The sequence below is a fragment of the Microcaecilia unicolor genome, chromosome 3, assembly GCF_901765095.1.
Source record: "Microcaecilia unicolor chromosome 3, aMicUni1.1, whole genome shotgun sequence".
NCBI classification, from domain to species: Eukaryota; Metazoa; Chordata; class Amphibia; order Gymnophiona; family Siphonopidae; genus Microcaecilia; species Microcaecilia unicolor.
Genome location: NC_044033.1, coordinates 155,775,691 through 155,792,742, shown reverse-complemented (window position 1 = coordinate 155,792,742; position 17,052 = coordinate 155,775,691). Strand labels below are relative to the sequence as shown.

At 43.1% G+C, this 17,052-nt stretch overlaps 1 protein-coding gene across 1 annotated transcript in view; it reads left to right on the top strand.

Moving 5' to 3' along the window:
• BIRC6 (baculoviral IAP repeat containing 6) overlaps positions 1-17,052 on the top strand; it is a 965,314-nt gene that overhangs the window by 109,666 nt on the left and 838,596 nt on the right. The window contains 1 exon segment of the mRNA XM_030196513.1: positions 13,094-13,176. Within this exon segment, the coding sequence (XP_030052373.1) occupies positions 13,094-13,176 (83 nt within the window).

The following is a 17,052-nucleotide window of genomic DNA, read 5'->3' as shown; positions in this document are numbered from 1 at the left end:
TGTGTTACCAATGGTTTTCGTGGTGACAGTGGTCCCAGCTGCCTTGAGATCATTGACAAGTTCCCCCCTTGTAGTTGTAGGCTGATTTCTAACCTTCCTCATGATCAAGGATACCCCACGAGGTGAGATTTTGCGTGGAGCCCCAGATCTTTGTGATTGACAGTCATTTTGTACTTCTTCCATTTTCTTACTATGGCACCAACAGTTGTCTCCTTCTCGCCCAGCGTCTTACTGAAGGTTTTGTAGCCCATTCCAGCCTTGTGCAGGTGTATGATCTTGTCCCTGACATCCTTAGACAGCTCCTTGCTCTTGGCCATTTTGTAGAGGTTAGACTCTGACTGATTCACTGAGTCTGTGGACAGGTGTCTTTCATACAGGTGACCATTGCCGACAGCTGTCTGTCATGCAGGTAACGAGTTGATTTGGAGCATCTACCTGGTCTGTAGGGGCCAGATCTCTTACTGGTTGGTGGGGGATCAAATACTTATTTCCCTCTGCAGAATGCAAATAAATTCATATACTTTCCACAATGTGATTTTTCCGGATTTAATTTGTGATGTGCTATCTCTCACTGTTACCAATAACCTACCCTTCAATTATGGGCTGCTCATGTCTTTGTCAGTGGGCAAACTTACAAAATCAGCAAGGGATCAAATACTTATTTCCACCACTGTATGTTTTAGTTTGTTGTGTCCGTCTAAGCTGCAGGTCCATCATAATGGCACTTTCCGTTCTCATACCGTTACGGCGGCTCAAGCTTTTGTGGATCAGTTGGAAAGAGATAGGCTGAGCACATCCAAATGACTCTTGAGACTCTTAGTATTAAGCCTGTGAGTTTTCTGGTTTTGGTTCTGAGGCTGGGGAGAGTATATTCAATGTAGCTTTTGTGTGGGCTTTTTCTTTTTTTTCTTTTGAGCTTCACAGGCTGTTATACTCGACTGGGGGAGAGATTGGAAGGCAATAGACTTTTTCCATCTTACTTTACAAGATGGGAGTCTGCAGTCAGGGTACGGATGTCGTGCACCTCATGGTGCCTTTTAGGAGAGGGGAGGGAAGAAGGGTTGGGGTAGGTAGAGTCTGGATTGTGAGGGTTGAGAGGTTGGAAGTAAGCAAGGAACTCTGGACTGTTAACTGGGAGTATATGCACCTGAAGATAATATGGCTGGGGTGGTGGGGGTACTGGCTGGGATGCCCTTATCACCCTTTTAGAATGGTTTTCACTTTTTGTATCATTTGTATAATGGTATCATGTAATGCCATCTGAAATAGTGACCTGCAATATGGGAGGTATCTCTTCCCCAATTAAGCGTCAAAAAATTCTTCAAGCGTTAAACCAACAGAAAGTGTCCATCTCCTTCCTCCAAGAAACGCATTTAGATGCTAAGGAACATGAAAAGCTATGCCTTTGGTGGGTTGGGTCTTATTTTGAATCTCTGGTACGGGCCAAAAAGGCTGGTGTTATTAGTTCGGAAAGGTATCCAGCTTGTTACTCAAATTATTCATGATGATGCTGGGCATTTTTTGTTGGTTCATGTAACTATTGAATGCCAACCTCTGCTCCTTTGTAATGTTTATGAACCAAATACGTACAGGAAACTCTTTCTACAAGCAGCTTTTTCATCATCTCCAAAGCTTTGATGGGGTCCCTTTTCCTGTAGGAGGGGACTTTAATGAAGTGGGGGATCTGAGGCTAGATAGATCTTATGGGGCGGGGAGTGGCTCCTACTATGAGTCCCGGGGTATTCCAATGATGAGTGAGGTCCTGGACTTGGTGGATGTTTGGCGCACCTTGCACCCTGTAGAAAGGGACTATACTCACGGACACACGCCACCTTGTCCAGGATTGATTGCATTTTCATTTCTCGTTGTTCGTTTACATTAATACAAGCAGTGGCAATTGGACCTATTAAAATCTCAGACCATGCTTTGGTTTCCGCTTGCTTGGACTTCCCCGGGGCATCTTCACAACATTATCAGTGGAAGTTCCCTGTTCATCTCTATGGAGATGGAAGATTTCTACATTTTGTCTCGCTGAAATATCAGATATTTAAGGAAACAAATGCTGCTCACGTGGATAATCCTATCTTATATTGGGATACTGCTAAAGCAGTACTCTAGGGACAGATTATGGCTTATGTTAGTCATCAAAATAAGGTCAGAGATAGGGAGTTGCTCTTTTTGGAAGGGGAGGTTACACACCTGAGATGTCTCTATGGGATCCATCATAATGTACAGGTTAAAACTCAGCTCTTAGAGCTGCAAGAAACCCTAAATGAATTAATACATATTACCCAAAAATCACACAGCTATTTTCAGTATGAACTGTACAAGCATGTAAATTAGAGTGGTAGATTGCTATCCCGCTTGGGTCAACCCTGTCAAAGTCTCTTTAAGATTGATGCTCTGTACTCTGCTGGGGTTTTGGAAAACAAGGATGCTCAAATTAATTGCATAATGAGAGTATACTATACCCATTTGTATTCGACCCTGATCCTCCTCCGTTGGAAAGCGCTATGTATCTTTCTGGTTTGGATCTTTTACATTCCGAACTAAATGCCCCTTTTATGGCGGAGGAGGTATCTTGGGCTATACAAAGAGTACCGCTTGGTAAGGCTTCTTAACCTGATGGCTATAGAGGAGAATTTTATAAAAGATGCTGAGGGAGGAGGCTGTACCCCTGCTGACTTCTATGTTTAATTCTGTATTGGGAGAGGGACAACTGTCTGAATCCTTGAAGCTCGCCCTGATAGTAGTTATGCCAAAACCAGATCAAGACCCACAGAAACCAGAATCATATCGACTGATCTTGTTGCTCAATTATGAAGCTAAATTATTTGCAAAGGTTTTGGCGAACTGTCTCTCTCATATACTTCCCAATATGATTGGGGATTCTCAAGTGGGATATTTGCAAGGCTGCAACATTACAAATAATGTGAGAAAGATTCTTACTACTCTAGATGTTCCTTCTGTGTTGATTAGTTTTGTTGAAGTAAAAGCGTTTGACAAGGTAGTGTGGGATTTTTTATTTGGGGTGTTGGATACTTATGGAATATGTGGGATTTTTCAGGAAGTGATTCGGGCTTTGTATTTTGTTCCTCAAGCCTGGGTAAATGGACTACTTTTCTCCCCCTTTTCAATATATTGAGGCACCAGACAGGGTTGTCCGCTCTCACCGCTTTTGTTTGTTCTTACTGTGGACCCCTTCCTCCATGATATTCAGAGGAACTCTGATATACAGGGTTTTCAATTAGGTTCAGATACTTTTAAAATGGCAGCATTTGCTGATGATTTGTTGGTTCATGTGACCAGTCCCCCCCCCCCCCCCCCCAAGTTTCAGTAGGGGCTTTGTTAGAGTACGTGACTGAATTTGAGGATTTTTCAGGTTCTAAGCTAAATTTCGACAAATCAGAGGTGTTGCAATGTGAGGGGGATCGGGGAGCAGCCTGGTGGGGACAGTATCTGGTGAAATGGGCTGGTGAATATTTTCACTATCTGGGGGTGGTGTTGACTCTGGAGACTTCGAGACTATACTGTTTGAATGTCGACAGGCTGTTAAGACACCAAGCTTTACTTCGAGAAATGGAGTCATTTACCTTATCTTTAATGAGCAGGATAAATCTCTCTAAAATGCTTGTTTATTCTCGCTGACTCTATGTTCTCCCAAGTTTTACCATTGCGCCTCTCGCGGAAAGATCTACAATTGTTAAACAGGCTGTGTAGAAAATTCTTGTGGGGGTGAAGGAGATCGAAAATGAGATTAGAATATCTTTTTGGTTCCTGGCCGCAGGGAGGTTTAGGTTCACCCTGTCTTAGGCATTATAATCAGGCTTGCTTTCTGCAGCATCTTAGGGGTAGTTTGTTTGGTATAGAGCAGTTTACCCCTACAAGCTGGGGAAGGGAACTGTTTACACCTTATCTGAATTTTCTTTTGCACGCCCAGACCAAATATTTGCTGCAGTCATTGAGGGGCATTTGGCGGGTTCTTTTGAAGTGTTGGAATCGGTGATTTATTGCCATGTAGGGGTAATGCTGATTTTTCCACCAGGGCTGGAGTACGTTCTGTTTAAGAGACGGTCAGACATGGGTATTATTTTTTTTTTTTAATTTTTAGAAGTCTTTATTGAACTTATTTTGATACATAACAAAGTATAAACATCATGAAACACATCTAGATTGAAACAGAAGTATTAGTACATAAATGAGCAATGACCATAATTCGTATCAAGTCTAACTGAGATCCCCAGATAACTTCAACTTTTTCAAGTTTATACAGAAACTACCCCCACCTGGCCTAGCCCCCCCCACCCTACAGCCCCCCTCAACACCTCCCTCCCCCCTTACCATGCTATAAAACTCCTTCCTGTGGTTCAGTCCAGTGACACTCCCCCCTACCCAACATTCAGGAATGGCAACCATATTCTCTCCCACCTAGGCAAGATCTTAGATTTAACTGCTGTCATTCTCTCCATCTCACACATATATCGTAGCTTGGTGAGCCAGCGTACCAGTGATGGCACTAAGGGCGACTTCCAACTCTGAGCCAGATTTACTCTTGCTGCCTGTAGGGCTCCCCTTGCCAGAAGCCATTCATGTTCTCTGAGGCCTTCTGGTCGCTGTCCCAGTATGAATACTAGTGGATGCTACCGTACAGGTCTACCAACCCATTTTTGAAGACGCGCCTGCACCGCCTTCCAAATACGCTTTAGCCTTTGGACATGTCCACCATAGGTGTCCCATTGTACCCACAGCACCACATTTCCTCCAACAACTGTCAGGAACTTGCACAAACATATGGTGCAAACGCGCCGGAGTGAGGTACCAGCGGAAGAACACTTTAATTGCATTCTCTTTCATAGACACCGACCTCGCAGAGTGCATAATCCCCCTTTCCAGCTGTAACCATTTTTCATCCGTTAAAGTGAAATCTAATTCCTGCTCCCACCTTCTCCTATGCAACAATGAAGGCTTTTGGTGTGCTACCAAGGCCGCATATAAAAAGGTGATCATACCCCTTGTACTCTGATGCTGCACACACACCTCTTCCATTGGGTGTGTTTCCCTCTTAAGACAAGCTACATAGTCAGGCCCTCTCAAGAAATGTCTCAGTTGCAAATAAACATAATAATCACTTTGCCGCAGCCGGAAATCCTCCCTCAGGGCGTCAAAGGAAACCAAATCTTCTCCTACATGCAACTGACCCATCATTTCCAATCCGGCTTCCGCCCAGCGCTCAAGAACAGGGCTTCCAATGCTCGGTCCAAACAACGGGTTGTCGGCTATGGGTGCCAAACCAGAAACAGATGGTTGACGTTCAGTAAACATGCGATCCCAATAGTAAAAGGTGGCTTGTACAGTCGGAGGAAACCGATCAACCCGCCCTCTATATTTGTTGGGTAACCACATTAAATTACCCAGCCTGCGGGACCCCACCATAGCTTGTTCAAGATGTACCCAGAGCTTGCGGTCTTCCCCCCTGAACCACTCTACCGCCGACCTAGCCTGAGCAGCCCAATAGTACCAACACAAATTCGGCACTGACAGACCGCCAAGATTCTTACTCCGATACAAAATAGCCCGTGCCAGACGGGGTCTCTTCTGGTTCCATATAAAGCGTAACAGGCGATCCTGCAAACTTGACAAGAAAGACCGAGGCAACCTCAAGGGAAGGACCTGGAAGAAGTACAATAGCCGAGGTAAGATATTCATTTTAATCGCCGCTATCCGGCCTAGCCAAGACAGTCCCATATGAGACCATCTATCCAAATCACTGTAAATCGCCTTCTGAAGTACCGGGTAGTTAACAGAAAACAATTCCGACTGTACTGCAGGAATCTGTACCCCTAGATATTGTATAGATCTAGTTGACCACTTAAAGACATATGACGCTTGCAGCGTTTCGCACACTCTTAACGGCACCTCCACCGCCATGCCCTCCGACTTGTTAGCATTAAGCTTATAGCCTGAGACTCGCGAGTAACCCTCTATTTCCTTTAATAGGTTAGGCAATGAGGTTAACGGGTTAGTTAGAGACAATAGCACGTAGTCCGCAAATAACGCGATTTTATGTTCCTGCCCCCTCACCTCAACCCCGGATATGTTCACGTTCTCTCGAATGGCTGCCGCCAGTGGCTCCATCGCCAGGGCAAACAGCAATGGAGACAACGGACAACCCTGTCGGGTGCCCCTACCCAGCAAAAACGCACCCGAATTCCCACCGTTAACCCTGACACATGCCTGTGGTTGAGTGTAAAGCGATTGGATCCAAGATCTAAATAAGGGACCAATTCCAAATTTGTGCAGCACCCCATCCAAGAACCCCCAATGGACTCTGTCGAAGGCCTTCTCCGCGTCCAAACCCAGCAACACCAACGGACAGGCCCGCAACCGAGCCCAGTGCATCAAGTCCAGGGTTCGGCGCACATTGTCCATGGCCTGTCTCTTCGGCACGAATCCCACCTGATCCGGGTGGATCAAGGTAGGCAACAACTCCCCCAGACGATTAGCAAGCACTTTAGCCAAGATTTTTACATCCGTGTTCAAAATTGATATGGGGCGATAGGAAGCACATTCCGTGCTATCCTTTTGAGGCTTAGGTATTACCGCCACCCAGGCTTCTAACATAGTTCTAGGTAGTGTCTGCCCGTCTCTAACCGAATTGATAACCAATGTCAAGCAAGGCGCCAGTTCTCGCGCAAACTTCTTGAAAAATTCATTAGTAAAGCCGTCCAAACCTGGCGCCTTGCCCGTCGGCAAGGCCTTAATAACCTGCAACACCTCTTTTAATTGCACCGGGTCTTCCAATTCTCTTCTCTGCTTTTCGGATAGTACAGCCAGTCCTCTATCAGCTAAGTATTGGTCTATCCCCCCAACCTGCACGGCAGCATCCTCCCTGTATACAGACTCATAAAACTGGGCAAAGCGCTCCCTAATCTGGGCAGATTTATGTAACATTGTCCCATTCACATCTTTCACACGCACAATGTGTCTTTCAGCTCTCAGCTTTCTTAATTTCCTAGCCAACAACCTCCCAGGCTTATTAGCCCCTTCATAATACACCTGTTTCAATCGTGCATGGACAAACTTCAAGCTCTCCTCATGTAACGCAGTCAACTCCAATCTCACATCTTGCAGCTTACGATAGTCAGATACCCGACCTGACGCCCTGTATTTTATTTCTAAATCTCCAATTTGCGCCATACATTTCAGCAAGCGCTCCTTATGGGCCCTATTTCTGTGACTGGCACACTTAATAAAATGTCCTCGCGCTACCGCTTTAAAAGCATCCCATACAGTGCTCAAAGCTGGTCCCGAGTCCATATTGATCTCAAAGTACTCCTTCAGGACCGGGAGGAAATCCGCTACAATCTGAGGGTCCTGCAACAAGCAGTTGTTAAATGACCACCTTCGGTCCCTTCGCTCCCCTTCCAAAGAAGGAACGGCAACCCAGGCCGGAGCGTGATCTGAGATTGTAATATGGCCAATGGCGGATTCCCCTCCTCCGTCCAAAAGGGTATTGTCAAGAAACACGTAGTCTAGTCTAGAGTAAGAAAGGTGTGCTTGAGAATAAAAGGTGTAGTCTCGCCCTCTCGGGTGACACAGTCGCCACCAGTCACACAGACCCATTTCCTCTACTAAGTTCCGTAAAGCCCGTGAATTATTATAATCCGCTTTAGCAGGAGGAGCTGACCTGTCCAGTCCAGGTTGCATGGTTGCATTGAAATCTCCAGCCATGAACACCTTCCCCCGGGAAAAAAAGCTGCATTTCCCTGTAAATGTGCTTAAAAAACCTTTCCTGGTGTTCATTAGGGGTGTAAACATTAGCCAGAGTAAACTCCTCCCGCTCAAGCTGCACATGCATAAGAAGAAAGCGCCCCCCAGCATCTCTCCTCATGTGGAGAACCTGTATATGGACATCTCTATGAAACAGGATAGCAACTCCTCTTTTTTTTCCCCCCCTTTGACATCAAAAGCACAATATACTCCCGGATACAGTTTGGAAGCCAGTAGTCCCTCATGTTTTGGTAACAAGTGCGTTTCCTGTAAAAACACCACCTTCGGGCACATTAAGCGCAGTTCACGCTGATGGGCATGACGCTTGTATGGAGAGTTAAGCCCTTTTACATTATAGGTGAGCACTTTAAAATCAGACATTAAGCTTATTCAATATATCACTCCTGTAAAACAAAGTAGGGGTGACACTCAGACCCACATTGACCCAGAACCCCTCCCCTCCCTCACCGAACCTTCCACAGTTAGTACAACTCTTCTTCCCCCCATCTATACCCCGTGACACATACATACCCTGAAAAAAGACCCCCCACCCCCCCACTACTCCCTCCCACCCTTCCCCTACCTCCCTTAGTTCCACTAGTGAAGGTCATAACCCCCCGTCTAGGAATGCAAGAGGAAGAACCCACTCCCCCGCTCAGCTACCCAAGACCCCTCCCTCCGCCCCCCCTAAATCCTTACCCCTGCTTATCAATCTATAATCTCCCCTCTGCAGTACAGAAACCAATGTTAAACTAAACCCCCTTTTCCCTAATGTTCCTTTCATACATTTCAATTTCTCCTTCCCCTTAACTTTTAACTTTGTAATTATAAAAAGCATTGACAGGCTAACATGGCACTCCACTATAGACCAACATACAAGATCATGCTGTCCAGTCAGGTGCCTGTCCGAGTCTTTTTCACCTTGCCCTGGACTCGTTGCCACTTCTGCAGCTTAGCTCGCGTAGTCGGGTCCAGTTCCGCTGGCGGGCCGTCTGTGGTCACCAATCCCTCGGAGCGTAAGATCTTCCAAACTTCCTCAAGGGACCGGGTTCGATGCAAATGCCCTCCTGTCGTGAAGCAAAGGGCAAAGGGAAATGCCCATCTGTAGGGAATTTTATGCTTCATTAGGGCTTCCAAAGCTGGCTTCATCCCTCTCCGCAGAGACAAAGTGTGTGCCGACAGGTCCTGGAAAACCTTAACTTGTGCGTCGTAATCAATGTGCTGTACTTGGCGCGCCTTCTGCAGCACCTGCTCCTTTATAGTGAAAGTGGAAAAACCAGACCACTATATCTCGTGGTCTATTATCTGACCGTCTTCCTAACGCTCTGTGTGCACGTTCAAAGGTAATGTCCAGAGAGTCTAGCAGCTTGCCACAAAGCAACTTCACAATGGCGCCGACATCTTCTTGGTCCCCCACTTCCGGGACGCCGCGAAACCGCAAATTGTTGCGGCGCCCTCGATTTTCCAGGTCATCCAATTTAAGTTGCAATTCAGCATGTGAGGCAAGTACTTTAGAATGACGCGTCTCTGTCTCGATCAGTTTTTCAGCGTTCTCGTCCACTCGCACCTCCAGATCTTCCACGCGGCCTCCCATCTCCCGGAGGTCCACGCTCAGCACGTCCATCTTTTCCAGGATCTCCTCCTTTGAAGCTTTAATTTCGTTGCGGATCTCCGAAAAAAATCTCGCTAGGTCTTTGGGCAGGCTCCGCTTGACGGAAGATTTGCCCGATTCACGCAGGGACGGAGCAGAATCTGAGTCAGAATGAGAGGCGGGTGCGGACGAGAGCACATGGCGCCGCGTGGTCCGGGGCGCTGGCTTCTCTGAGGTACGATCGCTCTCCTTCCGAGCCGTCGCCATCTGCTTCGATGGAAACTCCCGCAACAAGATCCACACACCACAGGTAACGTCGTAATACCAAATTAAGTCCGCTTAACAAGCAGAGGAGCGCTATTGTAGCTAAATTACAGAGGGTTGCGTCGGAGCTAGACACTTAGGCAGCCATTCAGGTTCGTGACGTCACTTCCTCCCAGACATGGGTATTATTTTGATCGTCTACCATAAATTATCACCACACAACAATATGAAAGTCTTAACTGTTACATACGGAGGATTGGAGGAAAATGCCCAATAAAAACTCCAGTCTTTTGACATCCAGCCTTTCTATTCAAGGAGCATTACTTATCATTGGCAAAAAATCTCCATCCACCCTTTAATTCTTTTGTTAAATCAAAAAAGTACAGCAAATCTTATCTTTGCACGATGCTCAGTGTATCTGCAAGCCATGGCCGACTATGGCCAGAGTTTCAGACCTTCTTCAGAGTTCGTGGCAAATTGATCTGTTAGGTACAAAAATTCTGTTAATATCTCATTATAACATTGCAACCTTAAACTCATATTAATCAGTCTTCCTCACTTCACTGTTATGACATCCAGTTTAACTTAACAGGGCTACCGCTCTTCCTTTCTCAATTAGGAAGGTATTTTCTATTCCTTTCAGGATTTACAGCAGAGGCTCTCTCTGACTCATAAGAATTATTTTGCTTATCAACAGCTGCACCACTATTATTCAAGCTTAGATCACAACGCTCTGAATATGAGGCTAGGCCAGAAAATGTGAGATTTTTTACAAGATGTTTTTGGTCAGATATCAGTGTCAGAGCTTTGGTTTCTCTTCTTCCTCTCTGGGAGTATGGTCCTTTTAAGGAGGCTTGGAGTAGAGACCTTGGCCATGAACTGAACGGGGTGGACTTTTTAAAATTGGTTAAAGGTATTCCAAAGCAGGTTAGGAATGCCGAACTACAGGAGAGTCGATACAGAGTACTCCACAGGGCATTATATATCCCAATATGCTAGAACAGGTTGGGTGCCTGTTGGTTAATGTCCCAAGTATCAGCAGGGGGACAATACATTTTTTTCATGCTTTTTGGCAATGTAGTGGCATTCAAGCGTTTTGGAGGTCACTTCATCGATATTTAGGGATTCTTTTTGGTCAACCTGTAGTATTTTCTTGGAAGGGAGTCTTGCTGAATAAATGGGAGGCATATGGGATTCGGATAAAAAATCACTTTTATTTCCTAGTAAGGCTTATGTATTGAGGAAGAAGTGCATAGTTAAGCATTGGATGCAAGAGGAGCTTCCCTTCTTTTGGTACTGGAGAAAAAGATTGCATACTCTCATGTTGTGGGAGGCAAGGGCTGATAGGAGTTCCCCAAAGGGATGAAGGGTTTCATATCTATCTGGAACAGTTACTTGCATACTATCTCCCATAAAGCAAGAAGCGCTGTACTGAATAGGTTTCAGAGTGTTTCCTAAGTGGGTACTGTTATATTAGGGACTGTTTTGGGGTTCTTAGCTTGGGTAGGGGAGGATGGATTTGGAATATACTGGATGTTTATCTTTTCCCAGATGGCCTGGGGTCTTAATAATTAAGATACCGGCTATCCCAGTTGTCTAATAAGGTAAGGGTTAAGGTAGAGAAAGGGGGGGGGGGGTGATCCTATATACTTGACAAACAAACAGAAAATGGAGTTTAGAGGTGGGAGGGTAGTGTGAGGTTTATCGCATACAAAAAGGGGATCATATATTACCTGGTTTTTGCTGTAAGATGTTTTTGCTTCTTATTCTGTCATGCTTTCTTGTTATGCACCTACTTGATGTGTTTGCCTAGACTTGTTGTTTAGTTGTATGCGTTTTTTTTTTGTTTTTTTTGATCCCGAATAAAAACCGTTAAACCTTAAAACAAATTGGAGAAAATATATTTTTTATTCATTGTATAGTTAAGCTCTTGAACTTGTTGGATGATGTGGTTTAAGCAGCCTAGGAGGGTTTAAAGTGAGGTAGATGATGCAGTAAAAGCAGCATAGCAGGGTTTAAAGTGAGATATTGACAAATTCCTCATAAGTCCATAAATGTTTATGAAGGTAGTCCTGGGAAAAGCCACTGTTTACTCCTGGAAGCAAGTAACATGGAATGTTGCCACTGTTTGGCATCCTGCCCAGGTACTTGTAACCTAGATGGGCTACTGTTGGAAACAGGATGAGTCTGAACCAGTATGGCAATTCTTATGTGCGTTTGCATCCTATAGTCTTTTTTTTTTTTTTGGGTGATGAAATCCTAGAAAATGTTTTATTCTGTCACCTCTCTCTTGCAGATCACTGTGTGAGGAACATTGTGCTGTGGATTTGTGGACAAATAGTCTAGTGTGTTAAATTTTTCATCAGGTCGTGTGCCATGATCTGTGGGTTCTGTTTTGCAAACCTGACCAATTTTGGGTAGTTCTATTTCATTTTTTTTTTGGACTTTCAGATCTTGCTTTGTCTTAAACAGTTCCATGAACCTTTTATTTCTTAGAGTTGAAATTGCTAGCTTAATGCATTACAATTTTTATAGCCTTCTGCTTTATAAAACTGAATTAAAAAAAAATGCTTAGCTGTTTAGAGAAGCCAGTTTCAACCTAAAGAGGTTAGAAGGATCAGGATATTTGTTCTACCACAGAATTATATTCTCTTGACTAACTGAAAACCTAATGTGTCGCTAAACATTTTGGGCCCTCACAACATTCCAGTTGATTACATTACAGTTTTTCTGGAAGATGTCCAAACTTTTGCACCTACTGTATTCACTTTTATATTACTTTCAATCTGTTAATATCAGCAAACAGTAATTTTGCTTTTAAATTACGGCTTTTGTTCACTTAGGGATTTATTGAAACAGTTTGACCATAGGAGTGCCTAAACTTTTGTACAAAACTGTAAAGTGATTACTAGAATATTTAAACTTGTTCTTTTTTCCTTAGCTGAATATGGCATACTAATTGTGTGTGATTTTATTCTACATATAGCTCTCGCTCTGATATATTAGAAGCATCAGTGAAGTCTTTATGTCCATTTTACTCAGATCATCTCATGTTCATTAAATTTAAAAACACAGATTCATAATATGAAGTATGAAGGTATATTTAGTTTTCTGGACTTGTTTTTAGTATTATTAAATGAGCCATATTTTTGTCTGCCTCTGTTTTCTGCAAGATTGGAGGGGGGGGGGGGGGAGCGGTGGTGTGCATTTTCCACTGAGAAGGGTGGTGGGCTGGTTTCAGCTTCAGTTCCAGCTAAAATCAAGCTATGAATTTTCACCACAGATTTGGTTTCAGCTAGCCTCTAGCCCAAATAGTTTAGTCACCGTATTCCACTTAAATTGTTTTGTTGAATTTCCTTTTCTCACTCTCTATGTTGCATGGAGAAATAGAAAGGTTGCTTTGACCAACTAACTGTAATAGAATGCATTTATGCTACTGATGCTGAACATTCACTTTTCTACTTCTAGCCTGCTTCCTCAGGAGATGACAGAGCCATGTGTTTCACATGTAGTGTATGTCTGGTTTGCTGGGAGCCTACAGATGAACCTTGGTGAGTTTAAATTTGTGTGGTGAATGTGTTCTTTCTTATTTTCACGTTTGTCAACTTGGTGTCAGTAAATCCATTTTGCTTAACAATTGTCTACCTGTAACTAGAACGGGCTTATCAATATGTAGTGTACCTGTAGGTAAACTTGTGACATATTGGGTCAAGTCTCAAATCTATATAGAAATAAAAGTATGTGGCAGCAAAATAATAGAAAATTTAAGGGAATCAAATTTGACATTGCGTGAAACATATATCGAATGCGCATCATATTTGAAAATGGGCCAGATCAGATTGTGAGTTGTAAAGAAATAAACTCCCCTCAAATATGCCCCACTGTGTTTCTATGGGAGGAGCAATTTCAGTTTCTGCAGTCTGGAAACTTTGATACAGTGAGACATATCAATCACAGAATTGCTCCTTTTCAAACTGCCTTTTCCCTCGCTTCTACTTTCCTGGTCACAGATTAAAACCGTTGGGGATGGGCTGTTGTCTGTGAGGATGTCTTTCGTCAGTAATAGTGCACACTGTTTCCCAGTTGTACATGCATGTGTGATTGTTCACACATGCTTACAAAAGAGTATGCACTGTTTGCACATGATGCACACTCAATTTGCAAAGAGTTGGAACACTTGACAACATCAGTTATGAATTCTGAAATGAACCACTCTCCTCTTTCCTGGAAAAAAAAATGACATGAACATTCTTGGGCTGCCCATCCCTAAAAAAAATGCACTACCGACAGAGGCACACTAAAGACAGCAAATAATTCTGTAAGGATGCTCTGTTCTGCATGCTTTCCCCTCTTGTTATATTTTAACTTACTAAGTGGATCCATCTTGTAGCTGTTGATGATTTGTTGTATAGGATGCACATTGACTGAATGCATCTCAAGACAACATTTTTTTCTTGATAAAAATTGTTTTTAATTGTTTTGTCACTGTTGTATAGTACCTTTTTCACTGCTAGTGTGTCAGGTTTTTTGTGTTGTTTTCAAGTTCCATCTATTTATTTCTTTAAATTTTCACATAGCCTAGTAAAGACCTCAGGCTATTGATTGGGGTTCTTGTATTCAAATTTGAGCTGTTTGATTTCACAGCAGTTATTTTTATCCTACAAAATGACTCAAAAATTCCTTTGGCTTTAAAAAGTGTACTTGTATCCATTGCATACCTATAAATAGTGCTTGAATTGTCTGGTGCTGAACCATGATTTCTCTCATTGTAAATTATGTTCACAGATGGCCAGGGGGTTGTGATGGCTGGAAAAAAAAAACAGTACAAAATATATTTTTGGTGCTAAGTCCTGTCTGTAACTTTTGGCATCAGAAGCATCAGTGCCCTTGGGTTCAAGCTGCATCGGTGGTGGGGATGCATTGGCATTAAAAGTAATATAGAGGCCATCAGGATTGAACATCTGGGTCCCACACAAAGAAGAGGATGGGTTTGTTCTAGACTTGGGTGCTGAAGTTTCATCATGGTGAATGCCAGAAGAGGCCACGGTGCATCAATATCACACCTCATAACATGGCATCAAGAGCACTGAAGCACAATGGTTGTCAGTATCTTCAAAGTGCCCTCATTTTGGAGAGGGTGCAACAGACTCCAAGGGCCCAAGACCTTGTTTCAGACTTTCCAGGTGACTCAGGAAGTCATGGCCGCTCTTTTCCCTATGCGTATGCCCTGCATGAGATTGGAACATTGGTTATATTCAAAAAGAAATTAAAAACATTTTTATTTACAAATGTTTTTAGAGGATCACGTGACGCCTAGAGCAGGAGTGGAGGCTGCTTGCTCGGCTTCTTTGTCTCCTCACCAAGATACCCACATATATTGACTATTTTTTGCAAGAAATGGGCTTTAAAGTTTACCTGCAGTTAGAAGTGCCTGTTGTGGGGAATAGTTTCAAAGCTATTTTTGCCATGGCGTTGCACTTGACTTGCAGGGATCAGAAGAAACAGTGGGGAGCTTCAGCTAAGATGGTGGCTCAGTTGCTCTGCTGAACCCCTTGATAAGTTCTGCACAGACTTTGGAGATTGTGACCGAAGTAAGAGCAGTGGTGGAAGCAGCGTTTGATGCAAAATTGCTGAAATTACATGATAGAACTGAGGCAGCACATGAACATTTGGATAGCATGGAATTGGAGTTCAGCTCGCAGCAACTTTGGGTTGGAGCATCGGAGGACAAGGATCAAAGTATTACACGAGATGTGAACCAACTTTGGCTCCGCATCCAACAGCTGGAACACAAATTGGATGATATGGAGGACAGAACTAGGTGTAATAATTTACGTCTGGTGGGGTTTTCTGAGTCGGTGAAGGATGCAGATCTTGTGAAGATTTTGGAGAGTTGGCTCACACAATTTGAAATCTTTTGAGGATCCCTTAAAATCTGAGTGGACCTGGTGATATAGCATTTCCCCCTGTGGTTATATTGTTTTGCATCTGACGCATAAACAAGCTATCCTGCAGGCCCTGCGTGCTGGGAAACCCTAGACTTTGACAAATGGAAAGTGTTGTGTTTTGAAGACTATACAGCTAAAGTGTGTACTCAACGAAAAGTGTTTGCTCCTTTGTGTACTGAGCTCTATGTACAGAAGATTTCCAGTTCCCTGCTATATCCGGCGCAACTTCAGGTTATATATGATGGTCAAACACTTTTTTTTTTTTTTTTTTAAACAATTGTGGAGGCAGCAAAAACTTTTATTCAAACTTTCCCAGCTGGTGTCAGCACTTAGGCAGCTACCTGTGTGCATTTGGCCCTGCAAGCAGCTTTAATTTGGAACTTCCATATTTGTTCTTAGGTTCAGTAATTTCTGACTGTGTTAGTGGGTTGTATGATTTATCTTTAGTCCTTATTTCTTTTTCTTTTTTTTTTTAAATTCTTTATTTATAATTTTCTAATTTTACAATCACATAACATGACTGCAAAAGCAGTAACTGAATTTTACAAAAAAAACTGAAAAAGAAATATAAATCTAGGAGGTTTAACCTCCTCTAGGTAAATACTTTCATTTATTTAGTCCACTATTAAGTGAGACAAAACACAATGCAAAAATTCAAAATATTTAGTCCTTATTTCATATATAAGATTATTTTAGTATGATGTGGTTTAATATCCTGTTTTAAAGGTTAGTTTGGATTTGGTTAAGGCAAGGTGGGGGTAGGTGGGGGTATTCACATGAAAATTTGGTAGAGACTATTATAAAGAACAAAATTACAGAGCATATTCAAAAGAATGGATTAATGAGACAAAGCCAACATGGATTTAATGAAGGGAAATCTTGCCTTACCAATCTAAATTCTTTTGAAGGGGTGAACAAACATGGATAAAGGTGAGTTGGTCGATATTGTGTTATCTGGATTTTCAAAAGGCGTTTGATAAAGTACCTCATGAAAGACTCCAGAGGAAATTGGAAAATCATGGGATATGAGGTAATGTTCTGTTGTGGATTAAAAACTGGTTAAAAGATAGAAAACAGACAGTAGGGTTAAATGGTCAGTATTCTCAATGGATAAAGGTAGTTAGTGGGGTTCCCCAGGGGTCTGTACTGGGACCACTGCTTTTTAACATATTTATAAATGATATAGCGATGGGAGTCTCTAGTGAGGTAATTAAATTTGCTGATGACACAAAGTTATTCAAAGTAGTTAAATCGCAGGAGGATTGTGAAAAATTACAAGAGGACCTTACGAGACTGGGAGAGTGGACATCTAAATGCCAGATGACGTTTAATGTGAGCAAGTGCAAAGTGATTCATGTGGGAAAGAGGAATTATAGCTACGTCATGCAAGGTGCACGTTAGGAGTCACGGACCAAGAAAGGGATCTAGGTGTGATACGTTGAAACCCTCCGCTCAGTGTGTGTCAGCAGCTAAGAAAGT